Source organism: Haemorhous mexicanus, chromosome 19, assembly GCF_027477595.1.
Source record: "Haemorhous mexicanus isolate bHaeMex1 chromosome 19, bHaeMex1.pri, whole genome shotgun sequence".
Lineage (NCBI taxonomy): Eukaryota > Metazoa > Chordata > Aves > Passeriformes > Fringillidae > Haemorhous > Haemorhous mexicanus.
The window spans coordinates 9,653,934-9,673,178 of NC_082359.1; the positions used below are offsets into that span (position 1 = coordinate 9,653,934).

At 50.0% G+C, this 19,245-nt stretch overlaps 1 protein-coding gene across 1 annotated transcript in view; it reads right to left on the reverse strand.

Moving 5' to 3' along the window:
* Positions 1 to 12,617, reverse strand: part of GRK3 (G protein-coupled receptor kinase 3) — a 61,227-nt gene extending 48,610 nt beyond the window's left edge. Inside the window, exon 1 of the mRNA XM_059863913.1 lies at positions 12,259 to 12,617. Within this exon, the coding sequence (XP_059719896.1) occupies positions 12,259 to 12,371 (113 nt within the window). The 5' untranslated portion in view covers positions 12,372 to 12,617. The remainder of the gene's footprint in view (positions 1 to 12,258) is intronic.
* Positions 12,618 to 19,245: the final 6,628 nt, after the last annotated feature.

Sequence of the window (19,245 nt, forward strand, 5' to 3'; positions counted from 1 at the left end):
ATACTGATTTTAAATGAAGAGGGAGCAGTAAATAAGAGATTGTGAAATCACAGAATGGCTTGGATTGGAAGGGATCTTAAAGAATATCTTGTTCCACCCCCTGCCATGTGCTGGGACACCTTCCACCATCCCAGGTTGCTCCAGCCTGGCCTTGGGCACTTCCAGGGATGGGACAGCCAGACCTTCTCTGTACCAGTGCCTCACCACCCTCACAGGGAACAACTTCTTCCTAAAATCCAACCCAAAATTTTGCTGACCAGACCTTCCCCTCTTCCCTCTGAGCTCACAGAGGAGCCACTGGAGATGAACAAGCCTGGCAGGAGCTCCCAGAGCCCACAGCTCCCCCTCCTCCTCGAGCCCCTCGGCGCTGCCATCGCCCCCCGGCACCGTCCCCGTTCCCACTGACCACCAGACCAGCAGTAAGAGAATAAGCCTTTTTCATAATAATGACATCAAGGAAGCTTTCCTCTGCTCCAACGAGTGCACTGCAAGAAATTACATCAACAGATCTTCAGTCTAGACAATGGGAGAAGATAATGAAAATTTACCGTGTGACTGAGGCGCCCAGGAAAACAGTGATTGTGTAAGGAGCAAACCTCTCCAGCACCTCCTCCTCCTCTGCTGACATCCCATACTTCTGGTCTGATGGATAACGTCAAAGGAACAAAATGTCTTTTGCAGCCACAGAAACTGAACAAATCTGTAAAATGATCACAGGCTGCAGGAGTCCGTGCTACGTTCCAGCTCCTCGACACTCGCACAGCTTTGAAATCATTGCTACTTATCCATATGGATAAGTAGGAATAAAGGACATGGAGTGGATTATGACTATCCAGAATAATCACCTCCTAATTCTCACATGGAAGTTACAGGTAGAAATCCTCTGGAGTTCAAAGAATTGAAGCAAAGTCCATGCATCCTTCAGAAGAATGGAAAATTTTAAAATGGAGCTTAGCACATTCCCACAAACAGGAAGAAAGGTTCCCTCTCTGCTTCAGTGTATTGACTCATTAGTTGCCCTAGACATAAACAATCTGGGATTAAAAACTGCATTTCACAGAAATGCAGCCATTTCTGAAAAGCTTTCCCTGGCCAGAGATGCCATCAGCACAAACCACGCACTAATGCAAGAAGTGGCCATTTCTGCACAAGGTCATCTCAGTTCACAGCATGATCCACCTTAATAGCAGCACTCACAAGGAGCAGAAATAAAAGTTGGCTAAAAACAAAATCCAGGGAAACTTCAGAAACAAAAGCACATCCAACTGGACTGCAGCAAAACCTTTTGTTCATGTATTCTTTTCATTTCAAAGAGGAAGAAAACCACAAACAACAAAAAATTCAGGAACACTCCATTTACTATCCACATACCACAAGTCAACTGAAGGATGTTTAGGGGAAGTCAAAGTCAGGCCTAAAATCTGGTAAGAAATGCAGCTTGGACCCTGGGTACCTCTTTCTGGGCATCTTTATCTTCACTGAAAACATGGTCAAGCACTGGAAGGGACTGCCCAGGTGGAGTCTGCATCCCTGGAAGTGTCCAAGGAACATCTGCATGTGGCATTCAGTGCTCTGGGCTGGGTGACAAGGTGGGGACCAGGAACAGGTTGGACTTGATGGTCCTGAAGGGCTTTTCCAACCTCAGTGATTGTGGGATTCTGTCATTGCTGGTTTAACTGGGAGCACAGGGAAGCCCTTTGCCACTGGCTCCAGGGAGATGCCCAGCAGTGCCTGGGCACGGGCAGCTGCGTGCTCTTGCACTTCTGAGAGCCCCTGGGTGAAGCTGCCCCCAAAGAAGGAGCTGAACAAGCACCCCAGGCCTGCAGAGCAGGTTGGAGCACACTGCCAGCCCCAAGCAGGCAGAAGATGACTGATCTGCACCCTCATCAAACCATAAACAGGTCGCTCTAACCTGGTCAGCTCCTCCACCTGCCCAGAAAAGGGATTTATTTCAAGCACGAGCTGAACAGTCTGTTGAAGTTGCATCTTGGAGCCGTAGTTACCCCAGCCTTGATCAAAGAAACCTGCTGAAAAGCATCCTTCAAGGTTAAGCTCCATTCTGGTATGAAAGAGCTCTCACTGTCTGTGAGCAGCCTGGCAGGGCACAGGCAGCAGCCGCAGTGCCAAGGTCGGCACAGGCGGAAAATGTCTACTTGAAAACACGTCTGAAAAGCTCAGAAGAAAACACATTATGTCCTTTCTAACACAGAAAAGGCCATGTAAGGCAAGAGCATCTATGATCCTGCCTCTCAGACGAGTTCCAGCAGGAGCAGAAAAGCAGAAGGAGCCTCGGAGAGGAGCTCAGCCAAAGGCAGGACTCGTCCTTGGCTGCAGCACTGGACAACAACAGCCACTCCTGCTGCTCCCAGGAACACAGCAGGGACAGCCTGGGACTCCAAGGAGAAGCATGCCAAGCAGGAGAAATCAAACTTCTGCTGGGTGTCTGAGTGTGTGTGCCCAAGGCTGGCCACTGGAAGTGAGGAACTGACCACAGGGCAGCTGGAGCACAGCCCCAATGGATGTGGGAATATGCCCAGACCAGGATTTACAGAGGAGAGGAAAACAATCAGCACTCGCTCTGATACTTCTGACAAAGATGGAGAGGGACTTTTTCCAGGAGCATGTAGCAACAGGACTAGGGGGAATGATTTCAAACTGGCAAAGAGGAGGTTTAAATTAGATATTAGGAAATATTTCTTCTCTGTGAGAGAGTGGTGAGGCCCTGGCACAGGTTGCCCAGAGAAGCTGTGGCTGCTCCATCCCTGGACATGTCCAAGGCCAGGTTGGATGGGGCTTGGAACAAGCTGGGATAGTGCAAAGTGTCCCTGTCCACAGCCAGGGGTGGAATTGGATGGGCTTTAAGGTCCTTTCCACCCAAACTATTCCACAACTCTATAAAAGTTCTGCCATTCATTTCACACAGATTTTGTCCCTGAAGTTCTTCTGAAAGTACCTCACACCTCAGAAGAGGAAAGGGCACAGAATGAGGCAATGGGGTCTACCCATATGTACAATACTCCTACTATTGGAACTAGGTCAAGAAACTCCTTACTACTGCCCTTCCTACTGCTGGGTCTTAAAAGAGCTTTGAATTATTTATCATCAGAGCAGATGATTTTTTTTCTTGTAAATCAATAAGAGTTCAGATTTGTGGGATGTTATTTGGTGTACAGGTGCACACATGCACACCACAGGCTGGAAAACAATGGCCAGCATTGAAGAACCACATCTGCATTAAAAATGAGCAGTTCCAGTCATTAATATATTCTCCAATAGCCTGAAATGGGAGAACAGAAAAACAAAATAAGAATGAAACAGCAGCTTCACAGAGACTAAGAGCTCATTTCAGGATTTAACTCTACCAACATTTCCTGTACTGTGAAGAGCAGGTCATAAACTTCATCAGCTCAGCTCTCCAGTCTGTAAAATAAAGCTGGATTTACTTTTTCCCTCCTCTTTGTCATTAGAGCAGGTACCATTCTTCTGCCACATTAAGTTCCTGATGTCTCCTGGCACGTTCAAATTAATAATTATTTCAAGAAAATGCCAGATATTCATCAACTCCACGGCCAGTGCTTTGACTGCCAAGGTTTGGCAGTGCCTGTCCACTCTCTGCACTCCCAGCATCCCATCTCCACATCACAGCCACCTTCATTTATTCCTGTGTCAGGGGTAATAAACACTGAACACTCACAAGCCACTGAACCCATTTCATTCTGCTTTCTCTCAGATTGCACTCGGCTCAAAGTTCAGCAGAAGTCAATACTTCTCCAAATGACTGGGCTCTCAAAGCTGTAAAAGCTGCTACACACGTGGTCACTGTGGTTCCAGCAGTTCATGGGGCAAATTCCCAGCACAGAAAGACAGGAAAGATCATTTCACCACCTAAACTGATATATGTATGTATTACTTTTAAACTCACACAATCACACTCAGTCTTGAAGATCTTTCCCAGTGCAAATCCTTCTGTGAGTCAGTTATTAATTAATGCACATGCTCAGCCTCATCACTCGACAAAGCAAAGAGTGACCCCAAACTTTGATTTCTCTCCATACACACATCACACCACACACACCCCCACCTCCATGGGACTTCTGCCATTTTCTGGCCCAACTTCACCCATTTCTGCCCCATTTTGTGCCCTCACACCAAGCCAAGTCATTTCACTGCAGCAAACTAATGCTCTTAGAGCTGTCGTGGGTGATTAGCAACATATTTCACCCCAGAGCCCTGTGGGATGGAAGGGATTAGAGCTCAGCAACACCTGCCCACACCCCCTCCCCTTCCTGCATCAGCAGCTTCACTTATGCAAATTATTTTAATGAAGAAAGTTTACAAGGAGGGAGCCAGAAGCAGGAGTTTTGTAGCTCCAACTTCACAAAACACCAGCCCTAAGATCCTTGAGGCATTATCAGAGCTGAAATCTGAAACTAATATAAAAGCTTCTAAGTACATGAATTTTGCAGGAATAATTACACCAAATTGCAGTGTCAAGGACTTGCCCTTCCACCAGATTGCTGCTGCTGAGAAATTACAAGAAAGAGAAATCAGAGCAAAATCACATCTCCTCGCTCTGACTGCAATTAAGGCATTCGCCAATCATAAATTACTTTTTTTTTTAAACAAACACAAAATTACTGAAGACGTGCCAATTTTTTCTAATCTTTCTCAATCTCAAATGTTTAGAACTTTCTTTGCAAGTAGCAAGTATAAACCTTGACTGAGAGACCAAGAACTACAGCCAACACTGACAGACGCCTCTGATTTATTTATTCATTTATAGGCTCAGGATGCAATTTTACAGAGGTTTTAAATGTTTACTTCCACTATCCAAATCCATCATAAAGTTGCTAAAATTGGACCAAAGATCCTGCCCCAAAGGCCTCTGAACTGAAAGCATGACAGGGTCAACAAGTACAATTCAAAGCATTGGCAGAACAGCCCAGAGCCACCACAGCCTAAAGTGGGTTGGTTTTTTTTCTCTTTATACAAGTGCATTTAAAAGGTTCAGCAATGCAAGATTGATCAAAAGTGAAAAGTGAGATGAAATATTTGGCCTAAGAATCAGATCTTTCAAAGCTCTTTTAAACAACAAGTTAAAACTACAGGGATGTTCCTATATTTTTGAACAATTAGGAAAATCTCGGGTAGAAAGAACCCAAACATCAAAATCTTAATTAAAAAAAACACAGAGGACTGAGCACAACACAGAATTGCTTCAAACATGAAAATGAACAGAAGAGGATAGAGGAGAAATGGAGAAGCCAGAGTCTTCTTTTAATTGAGGTATGGGATTTTTTAGGTTGGAAAAGCCCTCAGAGACCATCAGGACCAACTGTTCCTGCAGCAATGCCAAGGCCACCACTGACCCATGTCCCCAAGTGCCACAGCCACACAGCTTTTAAATGCCTGCGGGGATAGAGACTCCCACCAATTTTTGGGATCCTGAAATTCCAGGAATTTTGTTCCCTATTCCCAAATTTTGTGGTCCCAGGGTGGATTTTTGGGTGAATTTTGGGATTTTTGTCCATTTAACTTTCAACATTTTCACACTATTTTCCCTCTAATTTTTACCGTTTTTCCACCTTTCCCTCTGAATTTTTGTGGAATTTTTGGGACCCTGAAATTCCAGGAATTTTGGGTCCCTTTTCCCAAATTTCATTATCCCAATGTGGATTTTTGGGTGGATTTTGGGTCCTTTCCCCTCCAAATTTCACCATTTTGAGGCCCAAAAATCCACCTAGACCTCCCCTGGTGCAACTTGAAGCCATTTCCTCTGGGTGTCAACTGGATCCAGCTCCATTCACCACCACCCTCTGGCCCCACCACCTAAAGCTCAGCCTCAGAGCTCAATTTCCCTGCTGAAATTGAGGCAGAATCACAACAAACAACAGCAGCCAAGGCACATCCCAGAGCTGTCACATCCCAGAGGGCCCCTTGGGACAGGGGTGTCTTTCTCCAAGGTCTGAAGCACTGAGTGTTTCATTGGCTTCCCTGGAGCTTTTTAATTTCCCGGGAGGACGGAGGAGCTCTTTGCTCATGTGCACCTTGAGCAGAGGTAGAACTCCCCTGAGCACCCAGCAATTCCCAGCTCCCAGGGAGGCTGCAGGAGCTGGGAAGTGCAGCTGGTGCCTGTCTGCTGTCACACATCCCAGACTCGATCCCTAATGATGGCTTTGATCTGCACAGCTCCACCAGATCCTGAGAAATCCTCCCTTTCCCTGGTTCCCTCCTTCAACAGGACACAACACATGCTGACAGGACAAATTCCTGGCATGCTGGAAGGGGGCTGAGGGGCTCTATGATCCTTCAAATGCTTTCAAAAGTTGTTATTTATTTCTGCAAGGCGTATTTATATAGGTGTTTAGTCAGTATTGAAATGATTTTTTTGGATAAGTATGGGGTGAAGCTCCAGTGGAAAACAGCTGTATTTTCCAAGCTAGAAACTGCTGCTTTTTGCACCAATTTAGTTCAATTAAATTCTGTTGTTTGGTGTATGCACCTGGACCTGACGGCTCCTGATAGGCTTTCTGCTAATTTTATTAATTACCAACAAAATAAAGCTATTATTGATAAGAAGATTAAACCAGGCCATTCCACATGATTTCACCAGAACAGAAACCAAGGGCTGCACACGCTCGTGTCCTGATGCTATAGTTCCACTGTTGGCTGAAACCATTTTACACAGGAAAGTCTGGGCACTGAAAAGCCATCAGCTATAAAAGGATTAAGAGCTACAAATCCATCAATTTCACTGAAAAATCATCTGGCAGGTCCCTGCAGCTCACCTGCACCAGATCAAATGAGAACACCTGTAACACAACATCACATTTCGGAAGCTTTCCCCAAAAAAGACATCTAGCATCATCCCTCCGTTTTTAGCACAGGAACAGAAGGCTGCACACTGATCTCCCTCCAGATCACCGTTGATTTACCCTTTTTTTTTCTTACTTAAGATAATGACACCCGAGGGAAGGTCTGTGCTGCAAAACATACGCTGCAATCCTGCAGCATCCCCAGGGAGAAGTAACTGGAGCATCTCTCTGAAGGCCAGATCCCTCCTTCCTGTGCCCAGAGATGCTCCAAGCACAGGATGCTCAGCAGCTGAGACAGTCGAGGGTCTCCACTGAGGCTCAGAAAATTCAGCTTCAACTCCTGCACCTGCCCAAGGTGCTACATGTGAACAAAGGCACATCAGGTATTTCCTAACTGGCTCCTGATCTGAGCAATACAGATAATAACAAGCTGTCCTTCACCAGACTCTCATTCCTTGTCTCTTACAGCTCTGCAAAGAGCTTTCATCCTCCTGTGCTCTGCTGTAGAGGCTTGTCTGTTATCAGGGTATGGGACACTGCAGGTACAGTAAAAACTGAATTCCCAAGACAGAGAGAGAGCACCCAAACAGAGCCAAGAGCAGCACCCACAGCAAGCAGGAGCCCTCCCATACATCCTCCTACACTGACAGGCCATAATCCATCCCCAGGCATGCATTCTTCCCAAGAAAGTGCTGGAGTACAAAGCTGACTCGAGATAAAAAGCAAGTACACGTTGTCAGCAGCCCCAGCATTCTGTATGCACACCCAATTATTTTGGGAGAGCCATTTCTTACTGCCTTCACAACCACACACTTCTGCTGATGGCAAAGCAGGGAGGCTGAATTTCCAATCAAAATTTCACTACTCTGTCTCACCCTGAGCTAATCCACCAAAAATCACAAGTGTTCAGCCTTTCTTGTACTGTTAGTTCAGAAAAAAGCAAATTTTTCCCCTTCCTCAAGCGGCTCCCAATGAACCCTCAGGTGTGTCTTTTCACACTAGCAGTGCAGATAGCAAGATAAGCTTTGGTTTACTCATTTAGGCTTTAGAATTTGGATATCAGGAAGAATTTCTCATGGAAAGGATTGTCAGGCATTGATTGGAAGGAGCTACCCAAAATTGAACCGTTTTCTTGCAGCAACAAAGAAGCACCTAGAGAGACACAGAGGGCTGACACGGGCGGAACAGCAACAAAAATGAAAATTACACAAGCAATTGTCAGGAAAATGTTCCCAGAGACAGCAGGGTAAATGAATAAACACAACACGGAGGCGTTAAACAATGCCAGAGAAAACACCACCAAAGTCACCCGGACTGACAGCACAGACAGGGGAATGTGAGCCTGCAACTTGGAGATTTACACAAGTTTCACCAGGTGCAAGAAGTCCCCAAAGGCCACCTCAAAGAATGAAGTGAAATCCACAGAAAGAGGAAAGTAAGGCCAAGAGCACAGAATTACAAAATCAGAAGCAAGAGAGAACAGAGCAATGATGCCTAACCCTGAGCGGGAGATGTCGCTTGGATTTCAGCAATATCCTGCACCAAGAGAGGAGGAAAAGAAATCACAAACAGCTCGGGATAGAATTGGGAAGGCAAATTAACCTCTGTGTTTTCAACAACCCTTAATCAGAGCTTTAACAAGCCAATTTGAATACTGGGTGAGAAAGCAAAGGGCACATCAACCACCCTATGAGAAGCAGCTGGGTACCAGGGGCCAAAATTCACCCCTACAAGTGAAGTGAAGATGGGATGATAACCCAAGGAAAATGTCATGTTAAAAACATGATTTATAAAAAAAAAAAAAATGACTGCAACATGCTGCCTTTTCCCCCAGCAGAACAAGATTCAGAGGAGACCAAAGAAAAAGAGTGGGAGAAAAATCAGAACTAACTTGGAATAGAGGTAATTAATGAAAGCAAATTAGAAAAGGAGAGACGGGATGAGAAGTATCTACAGCCTCGGGGAGAGAAGCCTGGACAGATGGATGCTGTGTTTTGTTACCATGCCCATGGTATTTGTACACCAAAAGCACCCAAAGCTTACGTGATGTTTATAGCAAGAAAGGTTTAATGTCAACTTTCCAGAGGCACACACAAGAGGCTTCTGCAAGCCCTGAACCCTCTCCTCCTATTCGTTACCTGATTTCTTGGACCATTTTGCTCAGCTTCACATTACACAAATCCTTTAGTCAAACCAGAACAAGCTGCTGGCAAATAAAAACAGCTGTTCTATAGTGATCTTCCACTCCCTCTGACCAAAATAAGGGAAATGTAAAATCAACATGGAAAAGTAAAAACCCTCAGCAGCCTGCTGAATAGCCAAAAAAATTCAGAATGCAGTTAATTTACTCCTTTCCCACCAAAACTTAACACATTTGAGAGCAATCCTGCAGGATAAGATTTAGGTTTCATATTTGTTCATATTTCCAGAGGGCTGACTTCCTTCCCATTCCAGGCCTGATTTCAGCAGGATATTCTGCCTCTGACAGCCGTTCTGCCCACCCATGCGAATCTCCCTGAAAAACAGGCTTTTAGGAAACAATGTACAACAGAAAGATACCACAGCTCTCACAGCTCTTGGCAAGGCTCTTAGGAACGAAAGGAGGAAATGCAGAAGGGAAGGAAAAGCAGATGACAGAGGATGGAAGAAGGGTTGTTTTGTTTTGGTGCTTAAAAAAAAACAAAAACACACTAATCCTCTTCCTTAGGCACTCCCGGCTCATTAGTGTTTTCTGTGCTTCCTCCCCAAACTGTGATATTTAACGATTTCAGGACAAAACCAGTCTGAGGATAATTCAGGAAAACTCAGCAATAATCAGCCCTACGGCCAATAAACTCTTCACCCTCATAGTTTATTTGCTGCTAAGCCTTGGCCTGCAGCCTTGGAATTCATTCTGCCGGCACTACAACTATTTCCTTGTAAACAGGAAGCCCCCTCAAATTTGCATTACAGTAAATTCATTTGCTTCATTTAACCTCAGCCTGATCTGAGAAAGATAAAAGGGTGCCTACAGGTGTACAGGGCTCCAGCAAGGAGACAAGGGGTAAAACCTTTCTAATATTTCAATAGGGGATAACACCAGGGCACAGGACCTGTCCCTGGGCTGTGGTAGCCCACCAGAGATAAACCAACACCCTCCTGTGAGCAGAGCACTGCAATAATGCAGGGACATTTATTCTCAAGCATGGATGTGATATTCCAGTGACCTTCCTGCTCTCTGTCCCAGTGACAACCAGGACTGGTGGCAGGGATGGCTGCACACCCAATGTTACAGAGCCGGGCTCATGCTCCTCCAAGGAACTGCTCACACACACAGAAATAATGAATATCTGGAAAAATTGTTTGATTTCAAACAAGAGAGGACTCTGTGTGTTGTATTTTTTTTTCCTGTTACTATATCAACCTGCCTTTAACCAGCCGATTTATGTCATTTTAAATGAATCACTTTGCCAGCGATACAGAATATTTCAGTATACCCAGCACACCATGTCTGCTCTAATAAGAGGCATCAAAAAAACCAGCCAGAAGCCAGCACAAAGATATCTGACACCAGAATAACGGTCACAATTTCCTACTGTATGAGGAAATCCCTGGTTTCAGTTAGAAGCTGAGAGGTTCAGTCATTTTGGGCACCCTAGAGCCGTTTGTGGTCCTGGGCTGAGGTAAGTCCCTGTTCTTGGTTATGTCCGCGCTTCCTTCCGCTCCTGTGCCGAGGGCCTGGCGTGTCCCTGTCCCACAGCACCACGTACAGCCCCAAACCTCTCCTCACTGAAGGTTTCTCACGTCCTGCAGAGCATCACACACCAGGGAGGGTGGCAAGCCATGTTTCTCCTGACCTCCAACAGGCCCTTCCACAGGCAGCCCAAGGAGCGAGGCGCTTTGGCCACCGACCCTTTCGCCTTCCCTGCAAAACCTCCTGTGGCACCTGGCTGCCTTTCCCACCCTGTGGAGCCAAACACAGGTGAACCATCTCTCCCAGCTCAGGGAAACCACCAAACACCTAAATCCCGGAGCAGGAGAGCAAAGCTCAGCAGGTTCCTCAGGCCTCGAGCTGCGCTCCCTACGAGGCTCCCGCCGCGCTGGGCATGAGGGATGTCGGCGCAGGCAGCAGCTTCCAGCCTCTCCACAAGCACCAACCCTGCCGATATTTCTCATGGCATTGGGAGGACTCCTCCTGCCCTGCGATTCTCCACATCCCACCTTTCACCTGCCCACGGGGGTCACATCCCTGCTGGGAACAGGGAGCAGCACCGCTGCACATCACCCAGGACAGCACTGACATCACCAGAGCACTGAGGCACATGAAGCCACCAGCACCTCCAGCAAAGCTGCACCTCAGGCTAACAGGGCAGATGAAATGTCACGGATATTGTACTGCTTTTAAAGTGTAAACACACACCAGGAGAAAAGCAGGCACCGTCCAGCAACACCATCCTCAACCAGACCTTAAGCACAACAGCCAAACTTCATCACCTGAGCTCTGACTGCCCCAGCAAGGGGGGTAAACATGGGCTGGGCATCCTTCACCTTCCCCTGCTCTGCAGCCTCCCAGCATTCCAGCAGAAAGGCAGGAAAACGAGTGGAGAAGTGGGAAGAGGGTTCCAGCGATCCCTGGCTCACAGCAGACAGCTAGGCTAGGCCACCAGCAGGCTTCCAAACTGCCTACACATTCTGCAGTAAAATTTGGTTTAGATTTTTCCTGTTGCAGTATTTTGTTTGCTGGCTGAATCTTCATTTTATATATGTACATACACATACACACACACTGAGCCATGAAAAAAAGGAAAAGCTCCGTTTTAATTTCATCAATAAATAAGCGATGCTCAGGTGATTTTATAACAAACACATAACCACGGGAAAAAGCTGTTTTTTCAGAAGAAAAGCTGCTTTTAGCGCCAAGCCCCTAGCAAACAACCTCGGCTGTGCCAGGGCACCCGGCTGCTCCCGCGGAGGGACCGGGGAAGGTCGGGGCGACAGAGCCCAGACCGGCACCAGCACCTCCGCTCCGTGAGCCGCCTGCTAAGGGCGAGCTCCGGCCCCGTTCTCCTCCCGCATCCCCTGTCAAACCCCATGAGGCATCACCAAAAAACCGCTCTGCAGAGCAGCACGGCCAGAGCGGCTCCGTTCGGTGCTACCGACTGCTCTGGACGGGAATTCCACACCCGCCGGACGGAGCACCGGGCTGGGGATCCATAAACCCCCGAGCTGCGGCGATTCGTCCCTGCAGGGACCGGCGTGCCCCGTTCACCCGCCGAGGGACCCCGCACAAGTTGTAGCAAATAAACACACGCATCCAGCACATCCAGCACAGCCAGCCCGGCCCCGCGCTCGCCAAGGCCGGAGCCGGTGCCGGCGGAGGCCGCGGGGGCACGGCCGGACCGTTATGTCCGGCGCGGGGAGGGCGGCGGGGGCCGGGCCGGGGCCGCGGCGGGGCGGGCGGTACCTGGGCTCGGGCAGGGTGATCTTCTTGCTGGCCCTGGCCGCCGGGGTGCTCTTGCTCTTCTCCATCGCCATCAGGTAGCTGACATCGGCCAGCACCGCCTCCAGGTCCGCCATGTTCCCGCTCCGCCGCCGGGCTGCAGATGGAGGCTCCGCCGGGGCAGCCGCCCCCGGGGCGGGGGTTGGCGGCGGGCGGCGGCGGCGGCTCCGCCGGTACGGCCGAGCGGCTCCCGGTGCGCGTGTGCGGAGCGCGGGGGGCCGCTCCCGCCTCCCGCCCTGCGCCCCGGGCGGGCGGGCGGCAGGAGGGACGGACGGACAGACGGACGGCAGAGGGAGGGAGGGACGGAGGGAAGGAGGCAGGGAAGGAAGGAGGGAGCCCCCGCCGCGCCCCCCTCAGCGCCCGCCCGCCCCCGCCGGGCCCATGGCGGCGGCCGGTCCGCCCCCGCCGCTCGCAGCCTGCGCGGCCCCCGCGGCCCCGGGCCCGCCGCTCGCAGCCATGGGCGGGCGGACCGGGCTGCCCCGCGGCGCCGCCCGAAATCCCGACATGGATTGGCGGCGGCCGGAGCCGGGAGCGGCCACGGCACCGGCACCGAGCGGCGACGGCACCCGCGGGGTTCGCGGTACCGGGGGCCCGCTCTGACGTGAAGCTGTGTCTGGATCCCTGGAAGTGTCCCCGGCCAGGGTGGATGGGGCTTGGAGCGACCTGGGATAGTGGAAGGTGTCGCTGCCCATGGTAAAGGGGTGGGATGGGAATTCTAGGTTCTTTCCACCCAAACTAGTTTGGGATTCCGCGGTTCCACAAGAGGGGAACACCAGAGCCAGCTCCAGCCGCGGAGCGCTGGGCTGCCTGCAAGCCTCAGCACCCAGTTGGACGCATAAATTCAGAATTAATTTCCTCATAATTTATTAAAAGGCGTGCATAACAAAAACAGGATACAAATAAATGCGTCTGTGTGACACCCCATCGGTGCTCGTTGAACCACTTGCTGGCAAGTAATGATGCAAAACAAGGCACCCAGGTGTCCTCAGGCTCTGAGCAGAGATCCCTGCTCGTGTTCCTCCTTCAAGTAGTAGTAGCTCCTCTGCAGCCAAGCAGATATGCAGATTTTAAGTGCTTTCTTTTCTGAATTTCGTCAAATATGTCATAAATAATTGGCTCAATGAAAGGCTAAGTCAATGACAAGTCTGAAGTTTGAAACTCAGCGTGTTTTGAGTTCTTTTCAAGTGCCGCCACTCCTCCTGCCTACATCTTTATGAAAGTTAATGATCTGATTAAAGCGAGGTAGAGCATACAGCTGGGAGGATTTCACCATGTGCCTCATTATGAACCGTCTGAGAACCTGCTTTTTGTTGAAAATGTTAATTTAAGCCAACACTTTCCACCGGAACAGATCCACTGGGGAAGGTTTCTCCTCCACCAGTGGCTCCAGAGCAAAGCTGAGGCTCAGAGTGTCCAAGCAAGTGTGGAAGGGAGCAGAAAAAAAGGTGGGGCACATCCCTCCTAGAGGTTCAGGGTAAAGTCTCCCACCAGCCCTGTTTAAAGGTTTCACTGATCCAAGCTACACCATGGAAAGGGGTATTTTTATCTCCTGAAATCCCCTGGGCTAGCTATGGTTCCCGTGGTTCTCCCAAAGTTCTTCCAGAGCCTCCACATGGGCTCTCCATTCGCAGGGGCGTGATGGAAGGGAAATTCCTCTCACCACATCCTCAGCCTGGTGATGTGACTGGGCACGTGCCTTGTGCTGGCTCTTCCCAGGGGACTCCCCAGTTCTGCAGTCCCTCTTCCCAAATCCACGGGAAGAGCCAGGTTTCATTTCCTGCAGCAGCAGCAGCAGCACACGGGGAGGATCTCAGCACTGACCTGAGGGTGTTGCTAAACACCCCAAGCAAACAGAAACCAGCACCCTGGTGAGGAGGGCTCTGTGTTTGCTCAGAGGTTGGGATGGCTTTACAGTGGTGGTGACAGCAAAAGCAGCCACCAAGATGCCCCTTAGAATTCCCAATGTTCTCCTTTTTACTGCTGTGCCACGTTTTCACCGTTATTACCTGGATATTCTTGTTGTGTAGACACCGAAGACATTCCTGGTGACAGTTTCTAGGAAGTGAGGTCTGGTGAGGGCCAAGTTAAGGAATTTGTTCTCTTCTTTCTGCTCCTGGTGCTGGTGTGGCAGCAGCAGCAGCAGCCACCAGGGTGGTGGTGGGTGATAAGCAAAGGTGTTTTCTGCTCTGCTGATTTCCCAGGTGTGGCTGCAGTGCAGTCAGAGGTGGTGGCACATCCCCAGAGCCACCCCAGGCCCTGGCTGGGGAAGGCAGCCCACATCAGGCTGTTCATCCTCACCTCTAGCAGTATGTAAAACACATGCATTTCTTGTTGTTATATTCAGATATTTTAAAGGTCACTGGGACGGGTACTTTTTAATAACAGAGTGAAATCAAACCTGCTTTTTTCCCAAAGTGAGCAGAACAGGCAGTGCCAGCCTCCTCCTTTTCAGGGAAGTTCAGTTCCCCAGGTGCAAGCCTGCAGCTTTCCTTAGCCTGTGTTGCATCCCAGGCCGAGCGTTTGCATTGTTCCTGTGTTGTTTTATGGCTCCTGTGTGGGGTTTGGTGTTTGTGAATGTTTATAAACAGTGCTCTGGGGATTCCCCCAGGTAAAGGAAACCCAGAGTTAATCGATGCCAGGGTGAGCAGAGGTCAGAACATGATACACTCTGAATGCATTTAAGCATCTCCTGACATTTCTGGGGATGGTGATGGATACTGCTCAATCAATTGAAGTGTGTCTCCAGGCCTGGCTGGGCTGCAGGCTCTGCATCCACTGCAGAGCCAGGAGCCCAACCTCCCCTCTGCTGCTCCTTCCTTCCAAGGAACGAGTTCCTCCTACCATCTGTGTGAGATTTAAATGTTTAATTTTGCCCTGCTCTGCTTCACAGCGTGACAGATGATATTCCAGGGAGCTACGAGGCTGTTGTAGATTTATTAATGCGTCCCACACTGACACCATCCCATCAAGATAATGCTGCAACACATTACCCAGGACGGAGCCACATCCGTCCTGTTGCCCTCCAAGCTGTGCCAAATCCCATATCAAATAAGATCTCCTCTCTATGCTGATGCCAGCAACATCTCTCAAGGGGGATGTTCACATAAAAGATCCTTAAATATTATTTTTAATATGATTTTTACTAATATTTCTGATACACTGCCAGAAATGCACATAGGTGGAGATTAAGAGCATCAAGGAGTGTTTAGCTCAGTTCCCTCCATGAACTGCTCTCTAGAGAGAGGACAAATTATTTGCTCCTCCTTGGCAGCACTGGTGGAGAATCATTTATTGGTGATGGATCCCCATGGGAATCTGATACTCTGTGGCTTGTTTATAGCAAGATTATGTTTTGCTGCAGTTCTGGCTGTACTTTTGGGGTGCCTGACTGAAGGGGAGGGATCAGAACCCCTTTCCCCACGCTCACCTCAGTGTTCCCAAGTTGCTCCTGAGCACGGGGTTACCTGGAGGGGAAACAGCTCCTGTTTAATGAGATTGTGTGAGGATTCATCAGTGCTGCAGTGCCTGGAGGCCAGTAGGACAGAAATACAAATGCATTCCTGGGAATTCCAATGCCAGCACTCCCCATCCTGCTGCCTCACCGCTCCCGTGGCTTTAGCCCAGCATCCCTAAGAAGCAGCCTCACTCCATCCCCTCTGCCTGTCACATTCTGCACTCTGCCAGGCCCTGGGGTGGCTTTGGCCCCTCTCCCCTGCAGTGGCACATCCATGCCAGTGCCACAGGCATTCATTCCTCTGCAGCATCCACACCCAGGCTGGGGTTGCATCCCATCTCCTTAGTGCTGCACTAATAAGTGGTGAGAGGCAATGTGGAAAACAAATAGAGTAATTAATGGCCACGGCTGCTGCTGCTTTTATTGACTGTCTGTTCCAGGAGGAGCAGTTTTACAGAAGGCAGCCTCTGCCCTCACAGTGCCCTTGCATTTGGCACCCCAAATTCCAGCATGGGGAGAGCTTCTCAGCTCTGGCCTCTCAGAGAAGCAGGGTGGCACTTCTGCATCTCTGTGGATCCCTCCTGCTTGCTCCTGAATGCTTTTAACAAAGCCACTTCAGCCACCTCAGACAGGTAAAGCCTCAATGCACCTTATCATCGTCATGTTCCCTTTTGCAAATAGCTGACATGATGAGGAGGTTGGGTTTTAATTAGGAAACAAGTGGCAATTCAGTTCTCAAAAATATTATTCACCATCAAACATTTGTACTGGCATAGTCAGACTAGCAATAATTATGTCCTCTGGGGGCAGAGATAAGAGCAGAGTTGAAAGTCATGCAACATCTATAAAGACTTGCATGAGAAAACACAGGCACGAGAAGACCGGGGCCTCCCGTTTGCAATTGCATCACATCACCCCTCTCACCATGTAATAAAAATACCTTACTGACATTTTCCTCTGCACATTTTCTTCCATGGCACACAGCAATGTCCTGGTGCTGCCTCCCACCCCAGGCTGTGCCTTGCCAGCTGCAGCCTGGAGCCCTCGCTGTGACCCCTTGGCAGCACACACGGGGACATTGCTGATGGCACAGCTTCCCTCCCTCCCTCCTTCCATACACACTGATAAACAAAGGAGCATCACCCCCTCACCTGGCCAGGGCAAGCTTTAAAAGGAGCAGCATCAGCACAAAGCTGGGTCACAGAGCCAGCCCTGCCACACCAGAACCATCCTGGGTGACTCGTGGAGGCACCACGGGCGTGGCACTGGAGAGATGAAACACCCAGTGCAGGAGGGAGAGCCAGGGATCTGCATCAACACCCAGCCCTGGTTCTGCTCCTTAAACAGCATCACCTGGTACATCCCCCTGCACCCACCTGGGCTCCTCTGCAGGATCTCTCAGGGGGCAGGGTAGTTTGAGCCATTTTCACACATAAATCTCCACCTGTGGCTGCCCTTACAGGTCAGTCATGATATGGACATGGCATCTGGCTTGCTCCTTGCTGGAGGAGCTCATTCCAGCCCTGCCCAGGGGGGTTAGAGGGGCCTGAGAGCCAAGGGCAGTGGGGCACTGACCTTCACAGACCCCCCCCTCCTGGGTCACAGGGCCCCTTCCCCGTGTCCCCCAGCCTGTGACATCCCATGCCCAGCTCAGAACCGACCCATCCTCAAGAACTCCCTGATTTAAAAACACTAGAGTGTGTTGTTACAAGCTAAAGCAAATAAACCCAATGAGGGCTGGAACAGCAAATGTCTCAGAGCCCCACAAAAAGTCAAAGTGTCCCTGTTGAGCACTGTGGTGGGATCAGACACTGCAGGAGCATTTTCCCTGCACAGACTGAGCAGACAAACAGATGTCAAGTGGGACCCATTGAGCATTTGCTGTTCCACAGGCTGGCTTGAATGTAACTTGATAAAGGGGGAAAAAAAATCAATAATTGCCTAATTTGGCTATAAATTCTAAAGGACAGAAGGAGAAAAACCGACAACTGTGCAGATATTGAAGCAGTAGAAGGTAATTCAGATTCTGTCACAGCATCCATGAAAGGTAAATTGTGCAGTGCTGGAAACGAGAGCCTTTCCCCCATGGGAGGTTCTGCTGGGTGGATCAGGATCACAGACGTGGATCAGGATCACAGGGGTAGATCTGGACAGGGTCAGTGCTGGAGGAGCTGGGAGGCCTCAGAGCTCACTCCAGCCACAGCAATGCCAGACCAGGCACAGGGAGAGGGGGTCGGCAGCCAGAGGATGAGGGGCTGAAATCCCCCCAGAGCGCTGGAGAGGCTGTCTCTGCTCCTTGGAAACAAGTCTGCTTGTGTGGGAAATGCTTTCTAGTTATTCCTGTTCCCTGGCTCCTTGTGCTCCGAGTCTGTTTACACACAAATTGGCATTGCTGCCCTGGCTGACCATTCACCCGCGTCCAATCTCACCCGTCTGGTCTCAGAGCTCCTGATGTCACCACAGACAGGGGCAGTGACAGCTGAAAGGGACACCACAGGCTGCTCCTCCACCTTGGCTGCCTGGCCCTGGAGCTCCCAGGAGCTGCTGGTCCAGCCCTCAGCCAGGCAAAGCCAGCAGAAACATGGGAATGCACTGCCAGCTTGGGAGCGAAATGGCACGGGGTTTATTTGTACTTCTGTCACATCAAAGGGGCCCTTGTTTGAATTCCTCTGCCTTTAGCCTGGAGAAGAAGAAGGGGAAAGATTGGGTCCTATTAATAGCCTTGCATCCCACAAGATCCGAGCCTCACAAGAAGCCATGAAAGACTGCGGCATCTGATTCCCTGAATAAATGAGGTAATTTAGGGAGAAGTGCGTGCTCAGCAGCCTTCATTACTGCCTTCTGCAGCTCGCTGGGAGATGACACTGACAGCTCACTTTGGTATCAGTAGCACCCAGGTCCCAGAGGAGCTGTGCTGTGCCCAAAAGCATGGGCAAGGGTGCTGGGTGCCACCTCTCCCACAGAATTCCTGATGCTGCAGCAAAAATCTCCAGGACTGGCACAGAAGGAGTGCAAGGAGCACACCAGCAAGCTGCATGGATACCAAGAGGCTGGTGCTGGTGACAGGGCACAGGGATGTTTGGGAATTCACTGCACTGGGAAGGAGCAGGGAGCAGGGCTGTGGGATGGGGCTCTGGTCCTGCATCCCCAGGGAGTGAGGAGGGGACACCCCTGCTGCGGAGAAGGGCTGGGAGCTGTAGTTGAGCTGGCATGGCTGAGACATCTGCTGCAGGCCCCTGACATCATCCCACACCAGGAATTCTCGCTCGAGGGCTGTGGGATGTGTGGATCACAGCCGTGGGTAACACCCCTTGGGGGACTGGCCTCGGTTCAGCCCGAGTGCAGGGAGAGTTCTGACCCTGCTCCCCAGCACAGGTCCTGGCAGCGCTGAGGTTTGTGTCAGCTTTCCCTTAAGCAGATTTTCGGGCTCTAAGTGTCAAGTTTAATCCCAACTCGGCAGCTCCGTGTCGCAGCCAGTGCCTCCAGCTGCGTCACCG